Source organism: Elgaria multicarinata, chromosome 1, assembly GCF_023053635.1.
Source record: "Elgaria multicarinata webbii isolate HBS135686 ecotype San Diego chromosome 1, rElgMul1.1.pri, whole genome shotgun sequence".
In the NCBI taxonomy this organism is placed as follows: Eukaryota; Metazoa; Chordata; class Lepidosauria; order Squamata; family Anguidae; genus Elgaria; species Elgaria multicarinata.
In genome coordinates, this window is record NC_086171.1 from 129,605,280 (window position 1) to 129,631,448 (window position 26,169).

General features: G+C 41.7%; 1 protein-coding gene across 1 annotated transcript in view; it reads left to right on the top strand.

Annotated features, from left to right (window-relative positions):
• COL24A1 (collagen type XXIV alpha 1 chain) overlaps positions 1–26,169 on the top strand; it is a 254,996-nt gene that overhangs the window by 55,238 nt on the left and 173,589 nt on the right. Inside the window, exons 2-3 of the mRNA XM_063136778.1 lie at positions 7,375–7,439; positions 17,045–18,345. Coding sequence (XP_062992848.1) covers positions 7,375–7,439; positions 17,045–18,345 — 1,366 coding nt within the window. The remainder of the gene's footprint in view (positions 1–7,374; positions 7,440–17,044; positions 18,346–26,169) is intronic.

Consider the following 26,169-nt stretch of genomic DNA (forward strand, 5'->3'; position numbering starts at 1 on the left):
ATATTTTTTAATCCTCTCTGTAAGATTCCCAGCATAGTTATTTCTTTCAATTTTTATTAAAAGTATTGCTTTTAAGTATATTTTACTGATAAATATTTATGCTCTGTTTCCCAACATGTGAGTATAGTCACCATTGTGCATTCATGATAGTAAATGTGCATTCATGACAGTTTGTTTTTTGTTCTGTTGAGTAGGCATTGTAGAACTCACGAGGTTCTAAAAATCCCGCGACTTTGCTGAGCGCTGCCTGGCCAGCCCTTTGGCATGGCCGGGGGAATCTGCACTTTCTTGAGGCCTAGAAAGCTCACTTTCCCACCTCCCCATGCCCATTGGGGCCTGAAAGGAGAAGGAGAAGGTTTTTCCCTTCTGCTCTATTGGTGGACGCCATTAAAGCGGAAGGGAAAAACCCTTCTCCTCCCCCCTCCCATTGTCGATATGGGGCTTAAAGGCTCTATTAATAGGGCTTTTAAGACACTCATCAGTGGTGGGGGGCAAAGCTGGGGAAATTGTGTATCTTTTCCCTAGAGTGGAAGGAGAAAATGTTCAATTTCCGCAGCCGTGGGGAAATTGCATATTTCCCCCTGCTGCAGTAATGGCAGTATATAAAAACTGTAAATAAAATATTGTAAATAATAAATAAATAAATCAGGGGTGGACAACTTCTGGCTGTCCAGATGTTTTGGCCTACACTTTCCATCAGTCCTAGCCAGCATAATCAATGGTGAGGGATAATGGGAGTTATAGGCCCAAACATTTTGAGGACCACAAATTGCCCACCCCTGGTGTGAACTAAAACTAAACTCCATAAGACTCTTTCTCCTGGCCACATGGAGCTTGGCATAGGAGCAGGGAAAGGGAGATAATGCATTGTCAAGGCTTCACTCAGGCTCGTTCCATCTTAAGCATGTAGTGCTACATCCTGGCTTAGCCTTACGTGGGATCCGTATGATTTACTAACCAGTAATAAAACATAATTATAGATTAATCAGCATTATGGTTTTGTTAAAAGGCTCATTTCACCAAACATCCTCACCACTTTGGAAGTACCAGATATTCAGAATTTCCTTGTGGTCCTGTTTTTCAGAGGATCTTACTGTCTATTTTTTCCATTATATGGGGGCAATGAATATTGTCATTCCCACAATATCTTGAGAACATATCTTTATTAACTACTTCTCTGCTGATAAAAAATATTAAGTAGCTCCTGGCATGAATTTCACCATTAATCAAAGGGCATATGGCATTGAACTGATATTAGAGTTCAAACAAAATTCATGTAACATATTGCAAGGCAGAAGCAAAGGATTCTGGGAACTGCATCAGGCATCCAATCAGGCTAATTTGGATTAGAAAAGTAAAGATAACTTTTTTTTATTCATACATTTAGCATAATAGAATCAAATGGGAATCAAATTTACTGATGTTGAAAATAGTATTTGCATCAATTTGTCCTACTAGGAAAAAATGGTAGGATTATGTTGTGGGTGTCCATGGGCAAATTGTTATCAATTCATTATTTATTTATTTATTTATTAAACATTTGTGTCCTATATCATTGGAATCTCGGAGCAGTGTACAGATAAAATCAATTAAAACAGTATAAAACAATAAATAATGTATGCTAAAAACATATTAAAACTATTAACAAGCTTAAACAAGTAGAACATTTAAAAGCAATAAAAATTAAAACCATTGCACCTTTTAGGCAAATTTAGCCCTCAAAGCCTTTGATAAAAAGCCACTTTTTAACTTGGCGCTGAAATGAGGCCAACATCGGTGCCAGTTGGGCCTCCAAGCAGGAGGGCATTTCACAACTGGGGTGCCACAACAGAGAAAGCCCTCTCCCTTGTTCCACCATAATGTATATCTTGCATTGGTGGGATGCACAGGAGGGCTCCTGCTACAGATCTCAAATCTCGGGCAAGCATGTACAGGGAGAGGCGCTCCCTTAAGTATTGAGGTCCCAACTAACAAGGTAGTTGCAATAAACTCCTTAGAGGAAGGGAAGGATTTATGCATTTATTTTTAAATTTCCTATATAACTTTTCCATAAAAAGGGGTTCAAAGTTTAAAAAGATAACATTACAAAACTGCCCCACACGATATACAGATTTGATACATAATCATTTTCTTTGGTCTTGAAGACACAGATATATATCATTTTATGCTAAAAACATGCTGATCCTCTTCTGTCAGTTCTCTGAATTGGGAACTGACTGTTGAGCATAAAATACCATTATCAATATATCTTGGTCTCCTAAGGAGCACTCATGCTGTCAGAAGGAGCTGCAGATTTTATGCTACAGGTTTTGTTTTTTAAAATTAAGATGTAAACAAGAGACAAAACAATGTTAAAGGAAACATTCTTCAGAGTCTATGACTTCTTAGTTTGTAAAACCCACCCATCCACCCTCTGGAGTACATCTGCAACAGGTGTGTTTTTTCATTATATCAGATGTCAAAGAGAACTCAGACAAGATAAATCCAGCTGGCGTAGGCTCTCAGGAAGAACTTGTATAGTAAAAGTGAACTATTGACAAAAAAACATTTTAACTTACATTTTAACTTACATTTCAGATTGTCAACATTTTTCTGGAAGGGTCTCTGAACCTTTAGGAGCTGAGTGTGATGCAGAAATTCAGCAGGTGAACTTTCTTTAGCATGGCTTGATGGGAATTTCATCTTCTGAATATCTGCTTCTCATCTGTTAAGGGCCCCGGAGTCCCTGCTTGAACAAAAAGCTGCTAACCTTGCTTAAATTTGGACAGAGGCTGGTAAAATAAAATGTGTATAGATGCAATAAGGTGCATTATTTTCTAATGAGCAAATGAAACTTTTCTTGGCATGTAAATTGCAGCCATTAGAAAGAGATTGGAAACCTTTGTTTCTGTTTTTAAACTAACTTTTGCTACACTTGAATTTGGAGAACCCTGGTTGAAGTATGATTAACTCAGACAAGCCAAGATCAAACCATGGTTTATGATTTTGGTTTGTTCTCAAAGCAGAGTTTAAAGTAACCAGTTCCCCAAATTCAGATGCAATGTGAAACCCTGGCTATTCTAAAGGCAGAAGTGGTCAATTTATAGTATGAAAAGTTTTGAGCTGTATAAAATTGTATATTTAAAAAAAAATGGAAATTAATAGTTAATTTTCGCTATGTAGGACACAAAGATGCAAACATACGTGCAGCCTGATCTTATAAATATGTACATCTAAGCATATTGATTTTAATAGACCAGGTACACCTAATTATGGGCATGGCCAGACTGGGCGATATCCCGGGGACATGACGCACAGGGCATCCTGGGAGCAGGGAGGGATGATTCCTCCCTTCCCTAGCCCTGCTGGATCTACCCGTTGACTTCAGATTATATGAACAGGGAGGCATTGTGCATATAGTTACGTAAATGCTTTGCCCTAGACCTCTGCCTGTCCCCATGGGACATTCTCAGTGTGTGTGATTGGATACCTGATAGGCATTTGATCCACATGTATTCATTTTCATTATTTTACTTGCTGTGGTTTTGGTTGACTTATGTGATGTTAGTTCCCCAGGCTGGAAAATTGTCAGGATGGATTGCTTTGTTGATGCTCATACATGCACACACATCTTGTATTTTTGCACAATTCATGAAGCTTAATCAAAATGTGACACATCCAACCACTGGTATTTTTTTTCTTGGACAATTATATGACGTAATTTGTGCATCCAGCCACTGTTGGAGGGGGTTCTTTTTAGGGGAGCATGAGAAAATATCATGAAGCTGCAATCCTATACACACTCACCTAGGAGTAATCTTAATTGAACTCAGTGGGACTTAGTTCTGAATGGAGCTGTGTGCAAATGGCCTCTCGACATTCTCCACCCTATTTGTGGGCAGAGAAAATGGGGGAACAGTTTCACTGAATTTGTCCAGAGGAAGGAAATTCTCTAACATTTTCCCACATGTAGGTCTCACCATTTATAGCACAGGTTGTAGCACAGCCTCTCTTGTTTTTCCTAAGGGGTTTTGTGTTCTGCTGCTGCTGCAATTGGCAATAGCATCAATTGTGTTTGTGCCTAAATTCCATTTTACATCCCCCGCAATGCTCCATACCTAGCCTTGCTCCAGGGGTTTATGGGGGGGGGGGGTGGAGAGAAGAGGGAAAGCTGCCACAAGAAAAAGTGGTGAAGAAAATTTGGAGAAAAATTCCGCAAAGTGGCCTTTTATTTCTAGCATTGTAAAAAGAAGAAAGAAGAAATATCTCAGAACTTTTCAGAGGAAAATGTTCTGAATTTTTTTGGGGCTCAGCTCTAGTTGTTATTCTTCAGGGTTCAGAACCTTCCCCAGGGTCTTCCCAATGTTAAATTTCTGAGGGATGATTGCAGATTTACCTTGTCTCTGGCGCAGATGCTTATAATACCATTAGTTCTCTGATAGCTCTGTAGCAGGTGTGAGGGAGGCAGCATTGTGTAGGGTGACCATATAGAAAGGAGGACAGGGGTCCTGTATCTTTAACAGTTGTATTGAAAAGGGAATTTCAGCAGGTGTCATTTATATGCACAGAGCACCTGGTGAAATTCTCTCTTCATCACAACAGTTAAAGCTGCAGGAGCTATACAGGAGTGACCAGATTTAAAAGAGGGCAGGGCACCTGTACTTTTAACTGTTGTGATGAAGAGGAAATTTCACCAGGTGCTGTATGTATACAAATGACACCTGCTGAAATTCGCTTTTGAATAACACTATTAAAGATACAGGAGCCCTGTCCTCCTTTCCGTATGGTCACCCTAGCATTGTGTCTAGCTGTAGGGAAGAGGTGGAGTTAGTGCTGTGCCAAAACCTGTTCTCCAATTTCCCAAAACGTTCTATTTTCCTACCTCATTCTCAGGGGTTCTATAATTTATTTATTTATTAAATTCATTTTGATGCTGTTTCTGAGTGTACCTAACCACTGCAAGGTAGCCAAGGGTGGTGTTAAACATTTTTCTGTTGTTCTGAAGCCTCCCAGGCTGCTCATTTTTCTTGAACTGAAAAAGCCCTGTGGGAGGAATTACATCCCCTGGGGTTTAACTGAAGTGTGGGAAGCTGAGGAGATTATAGGCAGCCAGAGAAATGACTGTACAATGAAAGACAAGGACAGTAACACACCTCAGCCACCACATAAAAACAAAAACCCCAAATCCAAACCAAAAGAATTTCTCTGAAAATTTTGTTTCCTTTGAATTTCTCTTCAAAAGCAATTTCTTTTCTGTCAAATTGAAGGAGAATCGTTGGGGAAAAAAGTGGGAGAAATTTTCTTTATAGATACCCATAGGATTACATTGTTAGAAGAATGGACAAATCAACTTTTTTTATAAAAAGTTTAGCAATGAAAAATGTTTTGTATAACACAAATGTTAACACAACATGTCTATAAAACAATCACAGGATAGGGTGGTAGGATCACATTAGCACATGACCCTGCTGGCATTTTTACTGGTGAAGCCTCAAAGTGCCATTACAGCACCAATGGGGAATCTCCATTATTATTATTATTATTATTATTATTATTATTATTATTATTATTATTTATTTATTTATATAGCACCATCAATGTACATGGTGCTGTACAGAGTAAAACAGTAAATAGCAAGACTCTGCCGCATAGGCTTACAATCTAATAAAATCATAGTAAAACAATAAGGAGAGGAAGAGAATGCAAACAGGCACAGGGTAGGGTAAGCAGGCACAGGGTAGGGTAAAACTAACAGTATAAAGTCTGCACAACATCAAGTTTTAAAAGCTTTAGGAAAAAGAAAAGTTTTTAGTTGAGCTTTAAAAGCTGCGATTGAACTTGTAGTTCTCAAATGTTCTGGAAGAGCGTTCCAGGCGTAAGGGGCAGCAGAAGAAAATGGACGGAGCCGAGCAAGGGAAGTAGAGGCCCTTGGGCAGGCGAGAAACATGGCATCAGAGGAGCGAAGAGCACGAGCGGGGCAATAGTGTGAGATGAGAGAGGAGAGATAGGAAGGAGCTAGACCGTGAAAAGCTTTGAAGGTTAACAGAAGTGTATAGTGGATTCTGAAGTGAATTCTGAAGTGAAGTGGATTCTGAAGTGAATCTCCAGCACATGGGCCTCTCCAACCAGTTCGCTGAGGCACCATTCCCCTCCCTGAAGCCCTCCTTCAACTTAAAGTGGCAGTTCCTGAAGACTTTGGTCACCTTCCCTGATGGGTCGAGGGAAGCCTGCTCCACCAGGAGTCACTGTGACAAGGCCCCTGGAGCACCTTGAGGTGTGTGTGTGTGGGGGGGGGTTACTGATGGAGCAGCTCCTTCTCTGTGCTGCTACTCAACTGTTTCCTGAGCAATGGGATGGGGGAAGTTGGCAGTGAGGAGAGATATAAACCGCTCAGGAAACAGCTGAACAGGAATGGAGAGGGAGTTGCTTAAGGGAGCCTGTTTCGCTATGTGGGGTTGTTGAACCAGAATGTTCTGCCCCTGCTTCGCCAGCCAGCATGGAAGCTAATTGGGCTGAAGAAGCAAGGACACAGCACTCATGTTTGTGTGAGCGTGTGGTGTGTGTGTGCATGAGTAGTGTTGTCTGTCAGAGAAACAGAGTGCCGGTGATGGCCCTGCCCACTTTTAATTTTGACCCCAAGCTTATGGAGACAGCTGGGAGTTGTCCCTCCTACTCATAAGTGGGTAGTATTCAGTTCTACTTCATGAAGAGTGAGGCCTTTTTTGAGAATTGTGTACAACATATGTGTCATTTGCATGTAAAATTCTTTTGGACTATGTGCCAAATTAGATGCCATTGGGAGTGCCCATGGAGCATACTCTGCTAGCCCTGTGGTCTGAGAGAGGGAGCAAGGAGAGCATGGCTTTGTACTTAACTTGTCTGTCCCTCGTTCACTTGACTCCCCCCCCACCTTTTCTGGATGGATTCAGAAAGTGTGAGAGAAACACAGACATGTAGGTTGGTGGGAGAGTGAAGGAGGTAGAATGTGCTTCTGCCTGTTTCTCTCTTTCTCTTTTTGTGCATGTATTCATGTGTGTATAGCAGAGGGGAGACAGAAAATAGACATGTGGTGCCCCATTTCTACAGTTCACCCTACTTCTTCCAAGGGAGGAGGAATTCCAAAGAGAAGAATGAGGTAAGTAGGCAGAAAGAGAGTGATAGCAGTGAGAGAGAGAAAGGGTGATAAGGAGTCTTGGCTTATCACGAAACCACTAACTCGATAGATGGTCTTCTGACAAAATGAAATACTGAACAGGAAAAACCAGGGAAAATTTAATAGAATCCAAGTGTTGTGCGATCGATGTTGAACAAACCCTTTAATATATAAGGATTTTATATGATTAGTAATTAAATACTTTTTTGTATACTAAATGTAATATTTTCTTCCTATTTTAGGAAAACCCTCCTCCTTTTTCTTACAACATGTATAGCTGTGGGTGCTGCACAAGTACAGGAAGAAGGTGAGAAGCGTTCCGTTTTGAATGCAGAATGTTTGGATGATCTTCCTCTAAAAGTGAGAGAGAAAGAGAAAAGTAGCTTTGATTGTGTTGGTAGCGGCTTGAAATTCAGTTTTTCAAAGGCCACTCACCCAGTTATAGAGAGTGCAAAAGTTTAAAGAAACCAACTTAGGAAAGTTGACCTTTTCAGAATTACTCACATTTTCTGTCTATGAAATTGCTTACATATTTAGGCAAACTCCCTGTAAAAAGGAAGTCTTGTACATTGTAAAGGCTTTGATTGTGACTTCATTGCATGTGGGTGTTTTTGGGGGTGGCAAACTGAAGCTGAATTACCTTTGCACTTCTTGGGACTTTCCAAAATAATAAGTGCATTTTTAGGCCTGAAAAAGTGCTTTTGGGTTTATTCCCACCCCTCCAACATTTTCATGTACTAAAAAGCATGATTGCATTTTTGTTGTTATTCATGTGTATTCAGAGTACTGATGAATGGGAGAGATGACTAGGTACTTGTTCTGGGATGCTAATTTCTGAATTTACTATATTTTAGCTTCCTGCCTCAATTTTAACAACAATTTAAACCTGTATGAGGTTGTCACTTTGACACAAACTGAAGCTCCTGATCTTGCTGTGTTGAGGAAGCTATCCAGGTTAAGGTCACATGAACAAAACTGAAGAATTTTAGGTCTTGTCTAGACAATTAAGTCATCACGTGATGAAACTGTTCCTGGACTGAAACCTAGAATTAAAAAGCAAACAAAACCTGTGTTGCTGTGACATGTAAACTGAGTCTGTATGTATCTGGAAGGATTATGTCCAGTTTAAATAAAAATAAGTAAATAAATAATTTGAGAAGCAGACCTTCCTCCATTTCAGAAATGGTTTGCTTTATTGTGGTGGTGGTGGGGGCCATCTGTTGTTTGAAATCCAGGCTCAAGGCCTGTTTAGAAACATAGTAGTAGTTGTAGAGTTCATTGGATCCTTCCCTTATATTCCTCAGTCCCGGAATTTTTCACATACACTTGTATTATTCAAAACGGCAGTGCTTGTCTCAAGCCCTTTAGATGTGACAGGCTTCTAAAAACATTATGTTGGCTGACCTGTCATTTAGTATCTGCATCTCTTAGCTTTCTTAGAATAGAAAACTTTCAAAATACAGAAGAAATTGAAGACATGTGGCATGTAGAAAGAAAAGGAGTTTGATTGCTTTTCTAACTATGCTTCTTTGGTGATACGTGGTGTGTCAGATACAGCCTTTCTACCCTTATGCCTTGCACTGTAAGAAAATGATTAATGAAGTCTGCAGGCAAACAGGGTAAAAAACATTAGATTCCTGAAGTTGAAACAATCCATTTTCAAGATGACAAACCATAAATATTTCTTGCAAATCTCCTTTGATTTCACCTTTTTTAAAAAATATATTAGAGAGTAAACGAAGTCAGATGCCAATATCAGTGTAAGGGTTGGGATCAGTTGGGGATGGGGAGAGAATATAACCATTAATATAACCATTAATGGTTATATTAAAAAAAATAGCACCTGGACTGGATTATATGTGTTCCAAAAACATGCATTTTGTTAATATCTTTAAACACTATTATATATAAAAAGGGCGTTTGAACACTGTCGATGGTTATTGTTTTCCATACATGTGTATCAGGCTTCAAGCAAAAGCAGGGGGAGAAAAGCATCCAATGACATGAAAAGAAGGGAGAAATGAATTCTCAGGATGCTGAACTTTTTATTGTAGATTGTAAAGCCCGACGCTTTGTAAACACCGAAAAACCCTGGATCAAGCTATGTGAGGCGTAAATCGCAGCTAAGTGGACTTTTATGAAACAGTACTTCAGGCCCTTTTTAAAGAGGCTATATAGAAAGTTCAAAATACCACCCAAAGGGCCTTTGACAGGGTTACATCCTGCCTCTCTTGCAAAAGAAGTAAAAGCCTGCCATTTACTGGCATATGACTTTTGTGTCAATGGTTGGTGTGCTGCAGTCAAGACTAGGTGCATGTCTTCCGATATCGAGGGGAGGGCAGCTTGCTGCGAATCCTCCATGCTGTTAACTAAAGTGTTAGAAGATTGGGATGAAATGTTCGCCCTTTGTCTTTGGAGGGGAGATTTGGCTGTGGGTGGAGCCAAATCTGTGAGTCCCCCGGGTCAACTTGAGTAGCACAGCAAACCATGCTTGGTGAAGCCACCAGGGTGCAATGATGATGCAGTCCACATTCTCTGCCCTGACCTTCACAATCACTTTGGGAAGGAGAGGAAAGGGCGGGAAGAAGTAACTGAATTCCCCCCTCCATGACCGGAGAAAAGCGTTTCCCAACAAGTTTTGGCAGTGCCAGGACCTGGAACAGAATCTGGGAAGTATCGCTGTCTCAGCAGACTTGAAGAGATCTATGGTTGGTACGCCCGAGAGGTCGAAGAGGTGGTGTAAGATGTTGCGGAAAAGCTGCCATTTGTGTGTATCAGTGGTGACACGACTCAAAGTGTCAGCTAGACGATTGTCCTTCCCGGCAATGTGGGCTGTAGAGAGAATAATGCATCTTGAAATTGCCCAATCAAAAATATCTATGGTGCAATAAACAAGGTCCACAGAGTGGGTCCTTCCTTGTTCATTTATATGCCATAACACCAACGCAGAAAAGGAATCGAGACTGGAGCAGACACTTCCGTGTACATGGAATCGAAGACCGGGTCTTGAATACACAACGTGGGTTGCTGCATGTCAGTACCCAAAGCTTGAGCCATCTTAAGTATTTGATCAGTGAAATAGGCTGCAGCCTTGGATGGGGAAGCCCTATCTGAAGCACTGATGATGTCATTTGGAGATGATACCAATGACAGGACTGAAGAGTATGAAGATGATTCAGACTGGTAATCCTCCACAGATTGTGGAGAGGAATCACGATGGCAAGTGGTGTCTTGGCGTGGAATGGTGAGGCTGGAATAGGCTGCATGGTAACTTGGAGAACCACATCCTGTCTCAAGTCAGGAGATTGAGCTCATTGTAAAGCGGAGTGTAAAGCGGTTGATCTCCGAAGAACGGTGAAGGTGGACAAAGTTCTTTCTCTGGGGAAGGACAGGACAACGATGCCGAGGGTAGTGGCTAAAATGGAGGAGGAATGACTCTGACATCTCTCTCTCCATCCCATTATACCTCGCAGTCCCTATGACAGTCATTGTAGAAACATTGCTGATGAAGAGAGAGAGACCATCCTGAATGGGGGACCAAGACCTATTGTATCAGTCTCACTTTGGCTCCCTATCCCTGGTTGAGGTTGCCGAACAAATCAACTCCAGAGACCTTTGTGTATGTGGAGAGACATGAGTGATCGGTCTCAGTACTTGGCAGTCTCCACTAGGTGAAGAGTCCCTTATCTCCCCTTCGGAGGCAGAAGTCATCTGCCTCAGTGTCAACTGTGAAATCGTTGTGTGCGGTCATCTGGAGTTTTGGAGTGTGTTGTCATCAGTACACTGATGACATGCAGCTCTCCTTCTCATCCTCATCAGGTGATGCTGTGGATGTGCTGAACTGGTGCTTGGCTGCAACCATGGACTGGATGGGGGCTAATAAACTGAAACTCAGTCCAGACAAGACTGAGATGCTGTTAGTGGGTGGTTCTTCTGACGGGAAGGAGGGTGCTCAACCTGTTCTGGATGGGGTTGCATTCCCCCTGAAGGAGCAGGTTCATAGCTTCGGGGTTCTCCTAGAACCATATCTGGGCATTTCTAGACCTGCCGATATCCCGGGGATCACCCCTGTGCGTCCACATGATGCACAGGGGATCCCAGGAGCAGGGAAAGATGATCCATCCCTTTCTCCAGGATATTGGCATACCCTTTTATCCCGACTTTCCCCGCAGTCTCTGGCTTGTCCCGAGACCACGGGACATGTGGCCGGCCAGCCTGGTTTGTCCTGGCTCCTTGCGAGTAACCGTGAGGAGCCGAGGCACGGAGCTCTTCAGGAAAAAAAACCCACTTACTTTTGCGCTCATGCGCTCTTTTCCGATAAAAAAACAAAATGGCAGGTGCGACATCCTCTTCCTCCCAGGATCATCATATCGCAAGATCCTTCCCCTTCACCCCCCTCATCTAGCCATGCCCCCTCTCACTTGTGGCCCAGGTGACCTCGGTGGCTCAGAGTGCTTTCTACCAACTTCGGTTGGTGGCCCAGCTACACCCCTATCTGGACAGGGATAACCTGGCTTCAGTTGTGTATGCTCTTATAACCTCCAAGTTAGATTACTGCAATGCCCTCTATGTGGGGCTGCTTTTGAAGATGGTTCAGAAGCTGCAGCTTGTGCAAAATGCAGCGGCCAGATTGGTAACAGGGACCAGAAAGTTTGAACATATAAGACTGACTCTGGCCTGCTTGCATTGGCTACCTGTATGTTTCTTAGCCCGATTCAAAGTGCTGGTTTTAACCTATAAATCCTTACGTGGCTTGGGACCACAATACCTGATGGAACGCCTCTTCCAACATGAACCTACCTGTACACTTCGCTCAACATTTAAGGTCCTTCTCCAGGTACCTACTCCAAGGGAAGCTAGGAGGACAACAACAAGGGAGAGAGCCTTTTCTGTGGTGGCCCCCCAATTATGGAACAATCTCCTCGATGACGCCCGCCTGGCACCAACATTGTTATCTTTTCAGTGCCAGGTCAAGACTTTTCTTTTCTCCCAGGCATTTAACAGCATGTGTTGAGTTTAATTGACTCCAGTACTAGTGTTTAAAAATTAATTTAAATGTTAGCTGTTTTTATGGTTTTAAATTTTGTATATTGCTTTTTAATGTCCAGTCTCTTTAATCTTTGTAAACCACTCAGAGAGCTTCGGCTATGGAGCAGTAAATAAAAATAAATAAATAAACCTTGGGTTCATAAACCTGATGCGGGACATGTCGGAATCGGCGAATTCAATAGCAATGGTGGCAGCAAAGATGGAGAGATTGTCTGCTTAGTTTTGGATGAGTCCTTCTTTTTCTTCTTTTTATGTGCATCAGGGACAGGTTTATGTTCCCTAGCACGTTTGGCGAGCTTCTTTGCTGTAGTAATAACCAGAGACCCTCTCAGAGTTGGGGGTTCCGTATGGCCCTTATTTTGCATTGAAGGGCCCAGGGACGCTAGCTGAAGGGGAAACGTCAGCGGAGGTCGAGCTCTATTCCTCTTGTCGCTGTGATCTATGGTCTTTGGAGCGTCCACCACTTCCAAAGCCTGCCTCCACAAGACGGCCTTTAGGTGGTTAGAATGATGGCATCGGGTCTGTTTGGAGAAGCCCTGGCAATGTGAGCAGGTTTACACCGTGTGCATCTCCAAGACAAAACAAACATAAGGAATTTCTGTCAGTCGGAGGCAACTTGTTACCACACTTCACTTGTTACCATACTTCACACACTTTCTGAAGGGTGCTTTTAATGCCATAAGAGGCCAAAGAGAATGGAAAATATTGAAGAAAGAAATTTCTTTCTGAAGAAAAACGAAGGAGAAAACAAAACAAAAAAGAAAAATGATGAAAAGGGGATAACAAGAATCTCTCTCTCTCAGCAAAAATAGCTCACAAGAGCAAGAATTTCCTTATGAGGCTACTGGTAGCGCGGTCAAAAGAGAACTGAAGGGACAGACGGGAACCCTCTGTACATATGCAGTAAGAGGGTGGGGGAGGGTTTCCCTCCAAAATGTTTCTCAGCTATGGAAGTTTCCTGAATCGAGGCTCCGCGCAGGCTCAGAGCCCATATGTGTGATGCATAGAGACCACAAAGAAGAACTTACTTGGTTACATGTGTGCCAAGAGCTTAAGATGTAAATCAGCCTGTACCCACTGAGATGGATATAATGTGTCCAGTCACTTGTGACATTGAATGGTGCTCATATGTCAGTAGAGCTGATAAGTATCTTTCTCGGGTATGATTTTCCTTGGAGTCTATGTTTTAGGATTCTAGATTAAAATAAGAGTAGGCATTTCAATTCATCCTGCTTTGATTTATCTTAGTTACTCTCAGAGTAACTTCTTGGGAGACTAGTGTGGTAAGTTTGGAGCCCCTTTCATTCACCACTGATGTTATAAATATTTCTGACTCCTCTGCTTTAAAGAATTACATTTTGAGACTGACATTAAAATTTGAGTCTTATTCAGTGTGCCAATGAGCCAGCCATGCCCACTTGTAGGATACTCCATTCCATTCCTTCTCTTCCTAGTTATAGGATACTCCATTCCATTCCTCCCTCACCCCAACCTGCACTCTACTTTTTGTGGCCGCTGAGCTGTTCGATCTTCATTGGGGGGGGGAGGGGTGCCCCATTTTGCTACAGTCCTATTGGCACTCATCAGCTGAGTTCATTATTAGAAGTAGTGATTGATACATTAAATTTAGGATTGATTGCTAAGTGTTGTTGTTTTTCCACCTCAGAGCAGCAAATACCATGCCAGACTTAGAACAAAACTTTTCCTATCCATTTGAGAAGCTCCATATCTAGCTTATTTGGCCCATGCCTCTCTAAAACCTGTGCAGAGTCTGGCTGCTGTTAAGGAACCCATATACAATAGAAACTAAGCCATGATCATGCTTGGTAGATTTCAGTTTTTAGCGATCTATTTTTTCTTTTCTTTTCTTTTTTACTGGCAGAGCTATGGAGCTTTGTAATTGTACCGTGACCAAGTCTGTGCAATTACTAGATTAAACCAGAGCTTAAATAAATGAATTGTTTTGTGGCTGGACATCCCAAGGAATTGGCAGATGTATAAACCCACCCCAAGCGATATATCTTCCTGTGCCTCTGACCAAGTTGGCTGCTTTCCATTTATAAACTTGGCACCATTGCATTCTCGCTAACATGGCTAGAACCAATGCAAGGTGTGTAACTAATTTTCAAGATACATAGCACAGACGAATTTATATATCCAGTGCCAATTTTTTAAAACTTCCAGAAAGCCTGAGGTTCTTGTGTTCATATGTGTGTATACTTGCTAGAAACTCGGCCAAGATGTGTCTGTTCTTAACATTTGCTAGCAATATATTTGATAAACAGTAAGAAAGCAAGTTGGGGAATGAAAATTAATTTCTTGGTAAAGTCTGTGGAAATCCTTCTGTTTTCAAGGACTCCCTTCATTTAGTTTTGGCTTTTTCCTTGTCTTGCTTTAACATGGATGCACACTCGATTCACTCATAACTTTAGTCTAGTGTGCTAAAAATAGTACAACCTGATGTTCCCAGAATTCAGTGAAAAGCTAATTATGCAAATTAATTACAGTTCCAATAGCTAAGTTATTGATTGATCGTATGAACTGTTATTATGGCATAGTATCTTATAGGATCAGGTGCCATAGATGCAATAACTAGTGGCCTTGCACCATTTCTGGGACTGGACTGCAGACATACTAGCCCTCGTTGATTTTAGTGTATCAGAGCAGACTCATATATCAGAACCAAGTGGCCATTCATTAAGTGAATTGTAAGGAAGTTTTAAAGCACATGAGAAATGTGCAGGAGGTGGGACAGTGGAATCACCCCCATGCTGCCTTACCTCCCTCCCGTCTGTGCTTTTCCTCTGAAATTCACTTTTTCCCACTCTAGATGTTTTTTTCTCTTTTGGGGCCTGTGACCAGAAATAATTTATGCCAGTGGAAAAACTACTGGGAGAAAGGTTTGAGTGGGGAAAAGTTCAGTTTCCCTCTCCTGCGTGTTCACCACTTTAAATCTTCCATCATCTCCTGCTTTTTAGGGATTCTAGTTGTGCCCTCCTCAAATGAGATCTTGCAGCATTTCTGAAACTTGCCCTTCCTATATGAGTTATGACAACACAGCATATTTTTCCCCTTAGGTCAGTCTGGGAAAGGGGCAGTATTCCCTCTATTTCTGTAATGTGTCCCTTTAGCCTAGCCTTCCTCCGCCTGATGCCCTCCAATGTTCTGGATTACAATTCCCAGCATTCCTGGTTATTCGTCATACTGGCTGGGGCTGATGGGAGTTGAAATCAAAAACATCTGGAGAGAATGAGGTTGGAGAAGGCTGCCTTTAGCCTTTCAACTGCTGGTTTCATTAGTCTCGCCATATAGTGCAACCTTATACTGGGCTGGTGCAGGAATTACGTATTTTGATGGGAGCTTCCTTGGCAGGAAAGCAGCATCTTATAATCTATTTTCTCTGCACTCACTTCTGGTTTATTGCCCTTCCAGCATGTGGCTATTCTCTACCATTAAGTCATTTGCGTTATGTTTTCTGTTGCTAGTTATCTGTAAAGTGTATATTAGTCCTGATATGCTGCATATCTGAGTACGAATATAAACACACTATACAGAAAATGAATTTCAGTAGTTTGCTTGATGTAGGTGGGCTTTTCTCTAATTGAAAATAATCCTCTTTCATGCTTCAGGGAGAAAATGTTCTAAAGTTTGAGATATTTGGGGGGAAGTACCTTCAATTTTTTGGGAAAATCTAACATTTTATTTATGTATTTATTACATTTCTATACCACCTGTCTGCCAAGGCACCCAAGACAGTTTACAGTTTTTAAAATACTGAAGCAAACTAACGTTACCAAACAAAACCCAATAAACCCCCAAATCGATGCCAGAATATAGTTCTCTCAGTCCGATTGAAAGTCTGTTCAGGAGCTGATGGCATGAGCCCCTGGCCCGGCCTTCTCCTCTTCTGCCTTCCCAAATTAGCCCCAGGGAGGGCACGGGAGGGGCTGTCCCAACAGTCCTCTCAAGCTGTTAAGGAGCTTCCCAGCCTGGGCTTCGCTTTTGCAGGTTCATGTTCAGTGTAGTGAATGCAATTAAATTTATATTTTAAGGATTTTGTTGGTGGTGCTTACTCCCTTGGAACTGGAGCAAGCACCGCCACTCTCTGGGGGAGAGGGTGGGCACTTGTTTTGGGGAAGATTAATGTTTTGAGGTATCAATATCTTCCTAAGTAATTGTTGGTTAATTTTTTCCAATGTGACCTCTTTTTTAAAATCCAAAATTCTCTACAAGGTTCATATTAATCAAAGGCAGATATCTTCAGTTGGGAAGTCAAATAAAAAGAATGGTTGAAAACCAGCAAAGTTCTGAAAGTGGAGGAGGTGGGAGGGTGTTTGTCTCATGCAAAGTTAAACATTTTTAGTAGATGAAATCTGAATGTATGAAGCTTGCTTTGAAGAGCTTTAAGAACATTGTTGCATCTGATGAAGTGGGCTTTGTTAGTCTTTAAGATGCCACAAAACACTGTTGTTTTTGCTGCAACAAACTATCTCTCTAGAAATCATTAAATAGATTATTACCCTCATCTAAGGGTCAACCATCTGGAAAATACATATTATGGTGGGATGTAGGCTCATGTGAGAGAGTATTATCTCATGTATAACACAAAACACCATCAGGCATACATTACTGATGAGTGTCTACATACTACTCATTCCACAATTCTTCTATCCTGAGTTTGAGCTGGAAGGATCATGCGGATCAGACATAGATGTGGTCAGTCTGCATTCCACTGCACATATTAATGGTAGAGTAAACTGGTGCTCAGAAACAACTATTTGGACATGGTACAATAAATCATGTAAATGAAATTAAACAATGCTGTATTCCTTCTTCTCATCTGCTTCTTTCTCTCTCTTTCAGGCATAGATGTCCTTCATCATTTAGGCCTAAGTGGGCAAGCTATACATCATCCATCAACAGGGACTACAATGCCCTTGTCGAGTACTTCATTACCTCAAGGGGTTCACCTAAGTGCCTCAGGAGTTGTTTTGACCACAGAAGCAGCCATTGAGGTTCCCATCCCTCAAGTGATAGCATCAGACGTAGGCCCTCGGTTCACTTTACTGATTAGCTTACGGTCTTACAGAGTAAACAATGCCTTTCTTTTCAGTATTAGGAATAAAAGTAGACTGCAGTTTGGTGTACAGTTGCTACCAAGGAAGATAATGGTGCACACTGGAGGGAAGCAGTCTGTATATTTTGATTACAGTGTTCATGATGAACAGTGGCACTCATTTGCTATTGATGTTACAGAAAAAGCAGTGTCCCTGTATACTCAGTGTGGAAGGAAGCACTTTAGCAGGGAGATTCTTTCTAAAGTACAGCAGTTTGATTCCCATAGTGTATTTACCTTGGGAAGGATGAACTCCCATTCAGTCAACTTTGAAGGAGTAATATGTCAGCTGGATGTCATACCTTCTGCACAAGCCTTGGCAAACTATTGTAAATATGTGAAACAACAGTGTCGCCAAGCTGACACATATCGATCTCATCCGACATCTCCAAACATATCTCTTGGGGTGCTCCCAATCAAACAGCTGGATGAAGAAACCCAACCAGATTACATCCCACTAAATAAAAGAAAAGATGCCTCAAACTTTCATGTCAACAGTTCTGAATCAGTCCATGTGCCCCCCGAATCCCTAGAGACATCTCCCTTGACACCTCTTGGCTTAGGAAATATTACTGCATCGGAAATTATGCCTAAGCCAGATTCCAAGAGAATGCTGAATGGCTCCAAAATTCATCAGCAAGATGGCAGCAAAAGGAAATATGCCCTCCATTCTCTCACAAAATTGCCTCTAAATCTCACAGACAATGCCACAGAAGATACAAGCATGAAAATCTACCCTGATTTGCTGTTTTCCATAAAGCAGACTAAAACCAAAAATGTAATGAAAAACACATCAAAGCAGAATTCACACGCACCTGTGGAGATGCAGCAAATTTTAAATACAACCTTATACAGTGCTTCTGATTCAGTGTCTTTAAATAACCAGCTTGGTTCATGGGATGAACATACACTTCAGGTTGATGAGACTTACAATGCAGAAAGCAGTTATGACCTTGATATTGATGATTATAATTATGACTATGAAGAACTGGAGAGAATGTTTGAAATGGAGAATCTGAGAGGGCCTAAAGGGGACCCTGGACAGCCGGTAAGTTGTCTTACATTTTTTTATAAAATACAACAGGAATCCACCAGCTACATTATAATGATTTTCTACGGGTGTGTTGATGTAGGAATTTCCTGTGCTTTCAATTTTGTGCTTTAGTAGTACTGGAAGTCTGAGAAATAACCTTGGCCTTTTGGTCCTGGATAAAATAGGTGGATTCCCTGGATTTTTCTGGAGAAAAATATGTAGAGGCAGAAAATCAGACTGAAGGTCATAGGAAGGGACTAGGACTTTTTCTCATTATGGAAATGCCACTGTCTGAATACTGGAAGTCTTTCTCCCAGTCAACTCTTTCCACAGTAATGGTCTTGGATGTGCTGCTGAAGTGAGATGTAATAATAATAATTACTTACCCACCTCTGCCTCTGGATTGAGGCAGGGAACAACATGGAATACAAAAATATAAAATACATAAAACTGATTAAAAACATAAAACCAATACTTTATTAAAATCCTAAAATCTTTTAAGACATTTTAAAATTTGACTGGGTAGGCCTGCTGGAAGAGATACGTCTTTATAGCTTTTTTAAATTCAGAAAGACTGTTAAGCTGGCGGATCTCTCCTGGCAGGCCATTCCACAGTCTGGGAGCGGCAGAAGTGAAGGTCCTCTGGGTAATGGTTGTCAGTCTTGTTTTCGCTGACTGAAGTAAATTCTTCCCAGAGGACAGGAGTATGCGGGATAGATTGTATGGGAGAAGGCGATCCCGCAGGTAACCTGGACACAAACCATGTAGGGCTTTAAAGGTAATAACCAACACTTTATACTTCACTCAGAAACTAACTGGCAGCCAGTGAAGTGATTTTAAAGTTGGTTTGATTTTAAAATTGGTGTCTCTCTCTCTCTCTCTCTTTCTCTCTCTCTCTCTCAATATATATATATATATATATATATATATATATATATATATATACACACACACACACACACACACACACACACACAAAGAGAGAGAGAGAATTTCCTGCATGTAGAAAATCAGTGTGTCAGAAAGAAGACTAGGGACTCGCCCTCTATACCTCGTCATGGCTGCACAGTTGTGCCACTTGTTTAAATGACACAGCTGCCAACTTGCAGCCACATTGGGTTTTCCCCTGCAAAGAAGTGTCGTTTCACTGCAGATTTTTCAGTTGCTCCGATGTCACCATGTTTCAGTGGTGGCTTCAGTTTTAGTTAAGAAAGTGAGCATAACTATGGTTGGATCCCAGTGCAGGGTAAGTGCGGGAATGCAGGGCACAGGAGGTGGGAGTCTGGACAAACCTAGGAATGGTGATGTTAAACCTCGGGGGCTGAAAGTAAGGGCAGGCATCTGCACTGCTACAGGCTTTCAAAATTGCACAGAGTTTCCAGTGCAGGGAAAAAGGGTTTTCGCAGTTTTCTGGTCCCTTTATATTTGCTTCCCATTCCCAGCATCTGACAATGGCGCTGCGGTTTTTCTTGGCCGGATAGCCTGCACTCCTTCCTGTTGTGTAACTCTATCAATTCCACCTCACAGCAGCAATGCTGTGGGTTTTTTGGGGAGTCACCTAGCAAAACAGCATCATATAGATGCCCCCTAGACTGGAATACTGTAGTAATCCAGCTCAGGCACAAGCGTGTCTGTTAATTTTTAAAAAAATGACACCCATTCTGTGAACTGCCCAGATAACATCAGCTACTGGGAGATATAGAAATGTATTTAATATAAAAATAAAATAAATGAAATAGAATATATTACTGCCTCAATGAGAACTAGGCCTAAGTGTGTAGCAGAAATTGCTGATCTTTTTTTCCTTTTCTTTTTTTCTTTTGTAAAAGTGACTGCTCAGATTGTTAGGATTCCAAGGTGTTCAGCAGATTGTTCATCAGCAGGTATATCCATGTTCTATTGCACAACCATGGCAATTTAAACTATTAAGATCCTGTTTATGACCACTCTACTTGGATAGTGAGATACAAATGTATTCAAATGCATTTTATCTATAATTAAAATAGATATTTGTAATCTACACTATGCTAAGAAAAGTCAAACTATTTTAAAGTGTAACCATTGACAATGAGATCTGTTTTGATTGACTTGTTTAACAGTTCAGTCCTATATTTGGCTACTCAAAAGTAAGTCCCATTCAGTTCAATAGGATTGCAAGGTATTTGTATTGTTCCACCAAGATGTCTCTTGCCTCTAAGCACCTGTGATATGTCTCTTGTTAGCTGCTACTCACTGTGTGTATTGTCTGTTTGTTTATTATGAAGCAGGGTAGGAAATTTGTGGCCATTCCGATAATGCTGGACTAAAACCATTTTCTCTCTTTCTCTCTTTTTTTACACTCTTTCAAACAGTTTAACATTTCCTTTCCTTTCACACCTTTGTGAGGCCCTTCAATAATCTATGGCCCTTTGGGTCCCTTGACATAAATGTGCAGATTGTGGGAGTATACCACTGCCAACAGCCACGATTTCTGCCTGTTCTGTTTGGGTGAAGGGCATGTGGTAGAATCGTGTACACATTGTCAAATTTTTACTAAACAAGCACAGTATAACTGCTCTTCCTGCCTTCATGCAGACCCTGTTCAGACGACACACTAAGCCACAGTGGTTAAGCATTTTGAGCTAAACATTATGGCTTATCATGTCGTGTGAACCATGACTTAGCATTACATGTGAACCATTCCTAACCATGGTGGCTACATAACCACGATTTAAACATGCTCACTAACCATTTGCTGCAAAATGGGTAGAGGCCTAACCATGGCTTAGTGTGTTGTCTGAACAGGCCCACTATGCTGTAGTAACATGCCCTGCAATCATCGGACCCAGTAAAATAGTTGGGATCGCTACCAAGGTCATCTCTTTCAGTGGTCATGGCATCATTGATCTCGGTACTGTCCGAGCCCACAGCATTTGTCAAACAGAACTGGCTTGATGTTCGAACAAGGAAGCATGCTTCAGTTGGAAAGGCAGTGCTTCCTGACTGTTAGAGCAGTGCGACGGTGGAATCAGTTACCTAGGGAGGTTGTGGGCTCTCCCACACTAGAGGCATTCAAGAGGCAGCTGGACAACCATCTGTTAGGGATGCTTTAGGGTGGATTCCTGCATTGAGCAGGGGGTTGGACTAGATGGTCTTGTAGGCCCCTTCCAACTCTGCTATTCTATGATTCATGTTTCCCTCAGAGAAACTGAGGGGGTGGGGAAAAAGAAGCACTTTTCTAGGCACGCCCGGGAAGTAGGTAGAGTGGGTTTCCCTCCTAAAAGCCTTTGCTCTAGAAGGTTACAATGAAGGCTTTCCACAGGTGCAGAACCTATATGTGTGACTGCACAGAGGATCACTGGAAGAACTACAGTTACGTGAAAGCAACCTGTCCATATTGGTTATTTTCTAACATGTTTAATATGTGGAGGTTAGTGTTGGACCCTTTTAATAAGCAATTCACTGATATCAAGTTTCCCTGATCTTACAGTGTGGCCTGTTTCTGAATGCTAGTAAAGATGCTACTGCCAGTAAGACCTCTTCATCCTTACCTTGTCCCATGCTATTGGCAAGGAGTGGGGGTGCTGCCCATGCCAACCCCTGCCCATCAGCAGTCTTGCTTTCCATAGCCAGAAAACACACACTAGCTGTTTCCTTTCCTTGCTCTGTGTAGTTGCAATTGCATTTAGGAAGAGCAGGGGAAAGCATCCAACACTCGAGAGAGCAAGGAAGGAAAATAGCAAGTGAAGGGATTTCCTTATTTCCTCTGGCAAGGAAAAATGGAGTTGTAAGAGCGAGTTTACAGCAGTAGTGGCTGGCAGCAGAGGAAACTGAATTCTTGCTAGAACTGGAAGTAAGAAGAGAGTCAGAACAGGGCATTGGCATATTGGGTTCAACTTCAAAGAAGCTTATTCCATAATACATTTGTTAGTCTTTAAGGTGCCACAAGACTCTTTGTTGTTTTGTCTAACAATGTTGTCCATCTCTGTTTTACACAAATGAAACTTATATGTGAGATACAAGATGTGCATGTGTGTTTTTATTTGGGTAACGTACTTCAGGAAGTGGATATCCACTCTTTGTATGCAGACTAAATAATTAAAGTGCCAGAAACTGCTTTCCAATTAGTATTTGTACTATCATCGCTTCACTTATGACCACAGGATAAACTAAACTAAATTTGCATCAGAATAATGTAGACCAAAAGATTATGGTAGGAGCCAAGAAATGTGTTGCTTGACAGAGTCTAAACATGTGAAAACCGTCAGTTCCATGTAAAGCTGGCTCCTAAAAATATGATATTAGCATGCAAAAAATGTATGTTGTATTTCAAAATTTGAAATACTTTTTCTGACTCTGAAAGAAGGTGAGTGGTAGCACACTCCTGATTCTTCCAGTGCTGCAAGGCCAGTGACAGCTTCACCAATGACCAAGATATAATGTAATATGGGCAAGGCATTGGATATCTGCTTAGGCAACATTTGCAGCATGTGTACATTTAATCCAAGAAATTGATAGTACCAGCAGAATGGGGGGGAAATTAAAAAAGAAAGCCCAACTTTTTGTTGTACAAATTGGTACTGAATATTTGTTTTAGAATAATCTTCTGAGGACTTGCTTGTTGGCCAGTAAGGTCAGTAAGGCCGGCAGGTTCTAGAGAAAGAGCCTTCTAAGGGATGGCCCCAACTCTATGGAATTGCTTCCTGAAAAATACATTTTTGGTCTCATCTGTGCTTCTTTTAAGAACATTCTGTGTACTCATTTGTACTCTGTGGCTTTTAACTGAAAACGTTTATGATATTCTCTGTTGATGGATGATTTGAAACTATATTTTATAGTAATAGTTTTTATTTAAACTTGCTTATTATGATTTATTAATATGTTTGTTGCATTATTTTTATGCTGTAAAAAGACTATGGTTCTTTCAATGATCTTGAAATGTGTCAAAGAAATTGATTAAATAAATAAATAATGCAGTATTATTATGTAGTTTGCTAAATGGTGCCACACACGTACTTAGTTTAGCCATTGTACCCCTAAAGGGGTGGGAGGCAGGCGAGAACTAACTTTTGTAAAGCTTCCTTACCTGATTCCTTATAGTTGAGTTTTAAGGCCAAATGCATGCATGTTTTTTTTGTTATGTAGATAGCAGTGTGGAGAAGCCTCAGTGCCATGGAGGGTGAGAAGGGGAAATTCAACTCTTTCTCTCCCTGTCAGTCTCTCTACAGAAATGGCAAGAGAGTCTTACCTTGAAATGCAAGTAGCAGCTTTGCAGCGGAAATTTTTATTAGGACTGTGATAATGAAAGAAAGAGTTAAACATCCTGAGCTGCTCAGGTTTCCCAGTAGCTGCTATTTATACAACAAAATACAATGCAAATTATTAGTAGTATATTTATTTATATCCCGCCTTTTTCCCAGTCTCTAGTTTGACCTTTTCCAAGGGCAACTAGACAAATGACTATTTACCAGGCTAGATTAAATTGATACCATAGATTTAAAAGCTGTTTTTTTATGTTTGCCAAAAACAAACACATTGTGGGTATTGTTCATGCAAATATTATTTATTTGTTATTTATTTACTGTTTTAACATAGAAATGTTTTAAAGCATGGGAAGTGTATTTCTAATGTTGAGAAAAGGTGGTATCAGAATGTTTTTTTCAGAACATGGAACTTGGATTATGCAGGAATAGTATAGTCCATTCAGTTAAAAACAGAAAGGTTTTAAGGTGGCTTGTAACTACAATGTTTTTCTTTTGGATATGTTACATATTTGCTAGGAATCTGGACTGGAATTTGATGTAGTGGTGTTACTTATTGCAGCCACGTGGAGAAAGCATGATTAGAGATGTTTAAAAAATTTAAAGCAAACAAACAAATGGAGAAACCAGATGTTTCCCTGAGATTTATGGTTGTAGTGTGTGATTGCTGATGGCCACAAAGGAGTTTCAGCTCCCATGCTGTTTCACTACTGAGCTGAAATAGGAGCCCAGCTAATTCAGTCCACCCGCCTCTTAATCCGTTAACGTCTTCACCAAATGTCTGCAGTGGTAGCCTTTGCCTGAACCTACTGCCCAGGCATCACTCTGGCGAAGACTCAACATGGCTCAGTAGAGAAGATTATATACTCTCCAACAGCCTTCTCCAACCTGAAGCCCTCCAGATTTGTTGGACCACAACTCCCACTGATGGTTGGCTTGAAATCCTGGGAGTTGTAGTCCAACATATCTAGAGGGCACCTGGTGTCGGGAGGCTGCCCTAAAACGATTTGAACAATTGGGAGAGGTAGGATGTTGTCTTTGGTGTTCTTCACAAGATCACTTTGCATACATCAGTTGTTATATCACACTTAATCACGCTTACACAATCAAAGGGTGATCATGAAATGCTGAGTGATGATTCTAACCCTATACCTATTTCTCATCTGTACTCAGGGTTGTGTTGTGTGTGTGGGGGTGCAGCCTCCAATGCAAGAATAGGGTCCCCAGGTTTAGATAAGCTTACAGGGACCACATTCTAGTGGTAGGTGGGGGCCAGTGGCCTAAGGAATGGGGCTAAAATACCAGCTTTAGTATCCTGCCAGTAACTAAGCCTTAAGAGAGGTATTTCATCCTTTTAGAATGGGGAAAAAGCTGTGCAAATGCTAGGAAAGCACGAAATGATTGGCAGTCAGGGGAAAGGTTTGAACCAAGGAAAGGTTGTCTGGGGAATGCTGGAAGGCTGAATTGAGACCCCAGGTGGGCTGGATTTGTCATTCTGGACCCTGGTTTACAAGACTGTAAACCACATAGCAAAGGTACTGTAATGGAAGGAAGCGAGCTGGAGAGTTGTAGCTCTTGTGGATGGATCAGCAAGGTCAAGCTGAGTCTTGGACCTGGAAGTGACTTATGTGAAGTCAAACTATTTACTCATCTGGCCCAGTATTGTGTATCACTGGCAGCTGCTCCCCCAGAGTTTCAGACAGAAAGGTCTTTCCCATCAGCTGCTATGTGGCCTTTTTAACTGGAGATGCCAGGAACCGAATCTGGGACCTTCTGCATGCAAAAGCAAGGGCTCTGTGATTGGGGTGCCCCCTGCTGCTACGATTGCTCCCAGCTAAGGTGTTTAGCCCTGGGCCACGTCTACACAGCGTTCCGAAGGCGCCCCGAAGCCCCCGGGACCGTGCAGGGGCTGCCGCCGCCCCTTTCCTCGCCCGTCCGCTCTCTTCCCTCCCACGACCCAGCCCCGCTGCTGGGAGCTCTCGCAGGGCCTGCTGGCTAAAGGGAAACGGAGCCTGGAGCAGCCCGCCCGCAGTCTGTGCTGCCGAAGCACGCCTCCTCCTCCTCCTCTTCTGGGGACGATTAAGGTACGTACTACACAAGCGTTTTCGGGGCACCCTCAAGGGGCTTCGGGGCACCTTCGGAACGCTGTGTAGATGTTCCCCTGGTTTCATTTCTCAGGAAGCTGCTACTGTCAGTGAAGAATGCCTGTCCTTATCAAGCAAAGGCCGAGAGGCTTAGTCAGGGAAATTCAATTCTTCCTCAAAGAAGAGGCACAAAGACCAATTATGCAGATGTATATATGGCTGTTTCCAGTCAGCTTTGTGGGGCGTTGGCTGTGATGTGGGTCAAAGATGGGCAAGGAATCTGATTTTTTTGCTATTGGTTCCAGATCAGCATTTGAAATTTAGAGCATCTATCCCTATGGCATGTTTGAAAGTGGTAGGTGTTTATAACAAGAAATCATTCCAGCAATAGTCTCAAAGGTTAAATCTTTACACTGTTTCCATTCTGTGACACGTGCAGTTCCTATGCCAGTGGCTGCAGTATTTATCACCAGTAGTGGTGCCCTTTCCCTTATCAAAGAACATCAGGTTGTGCA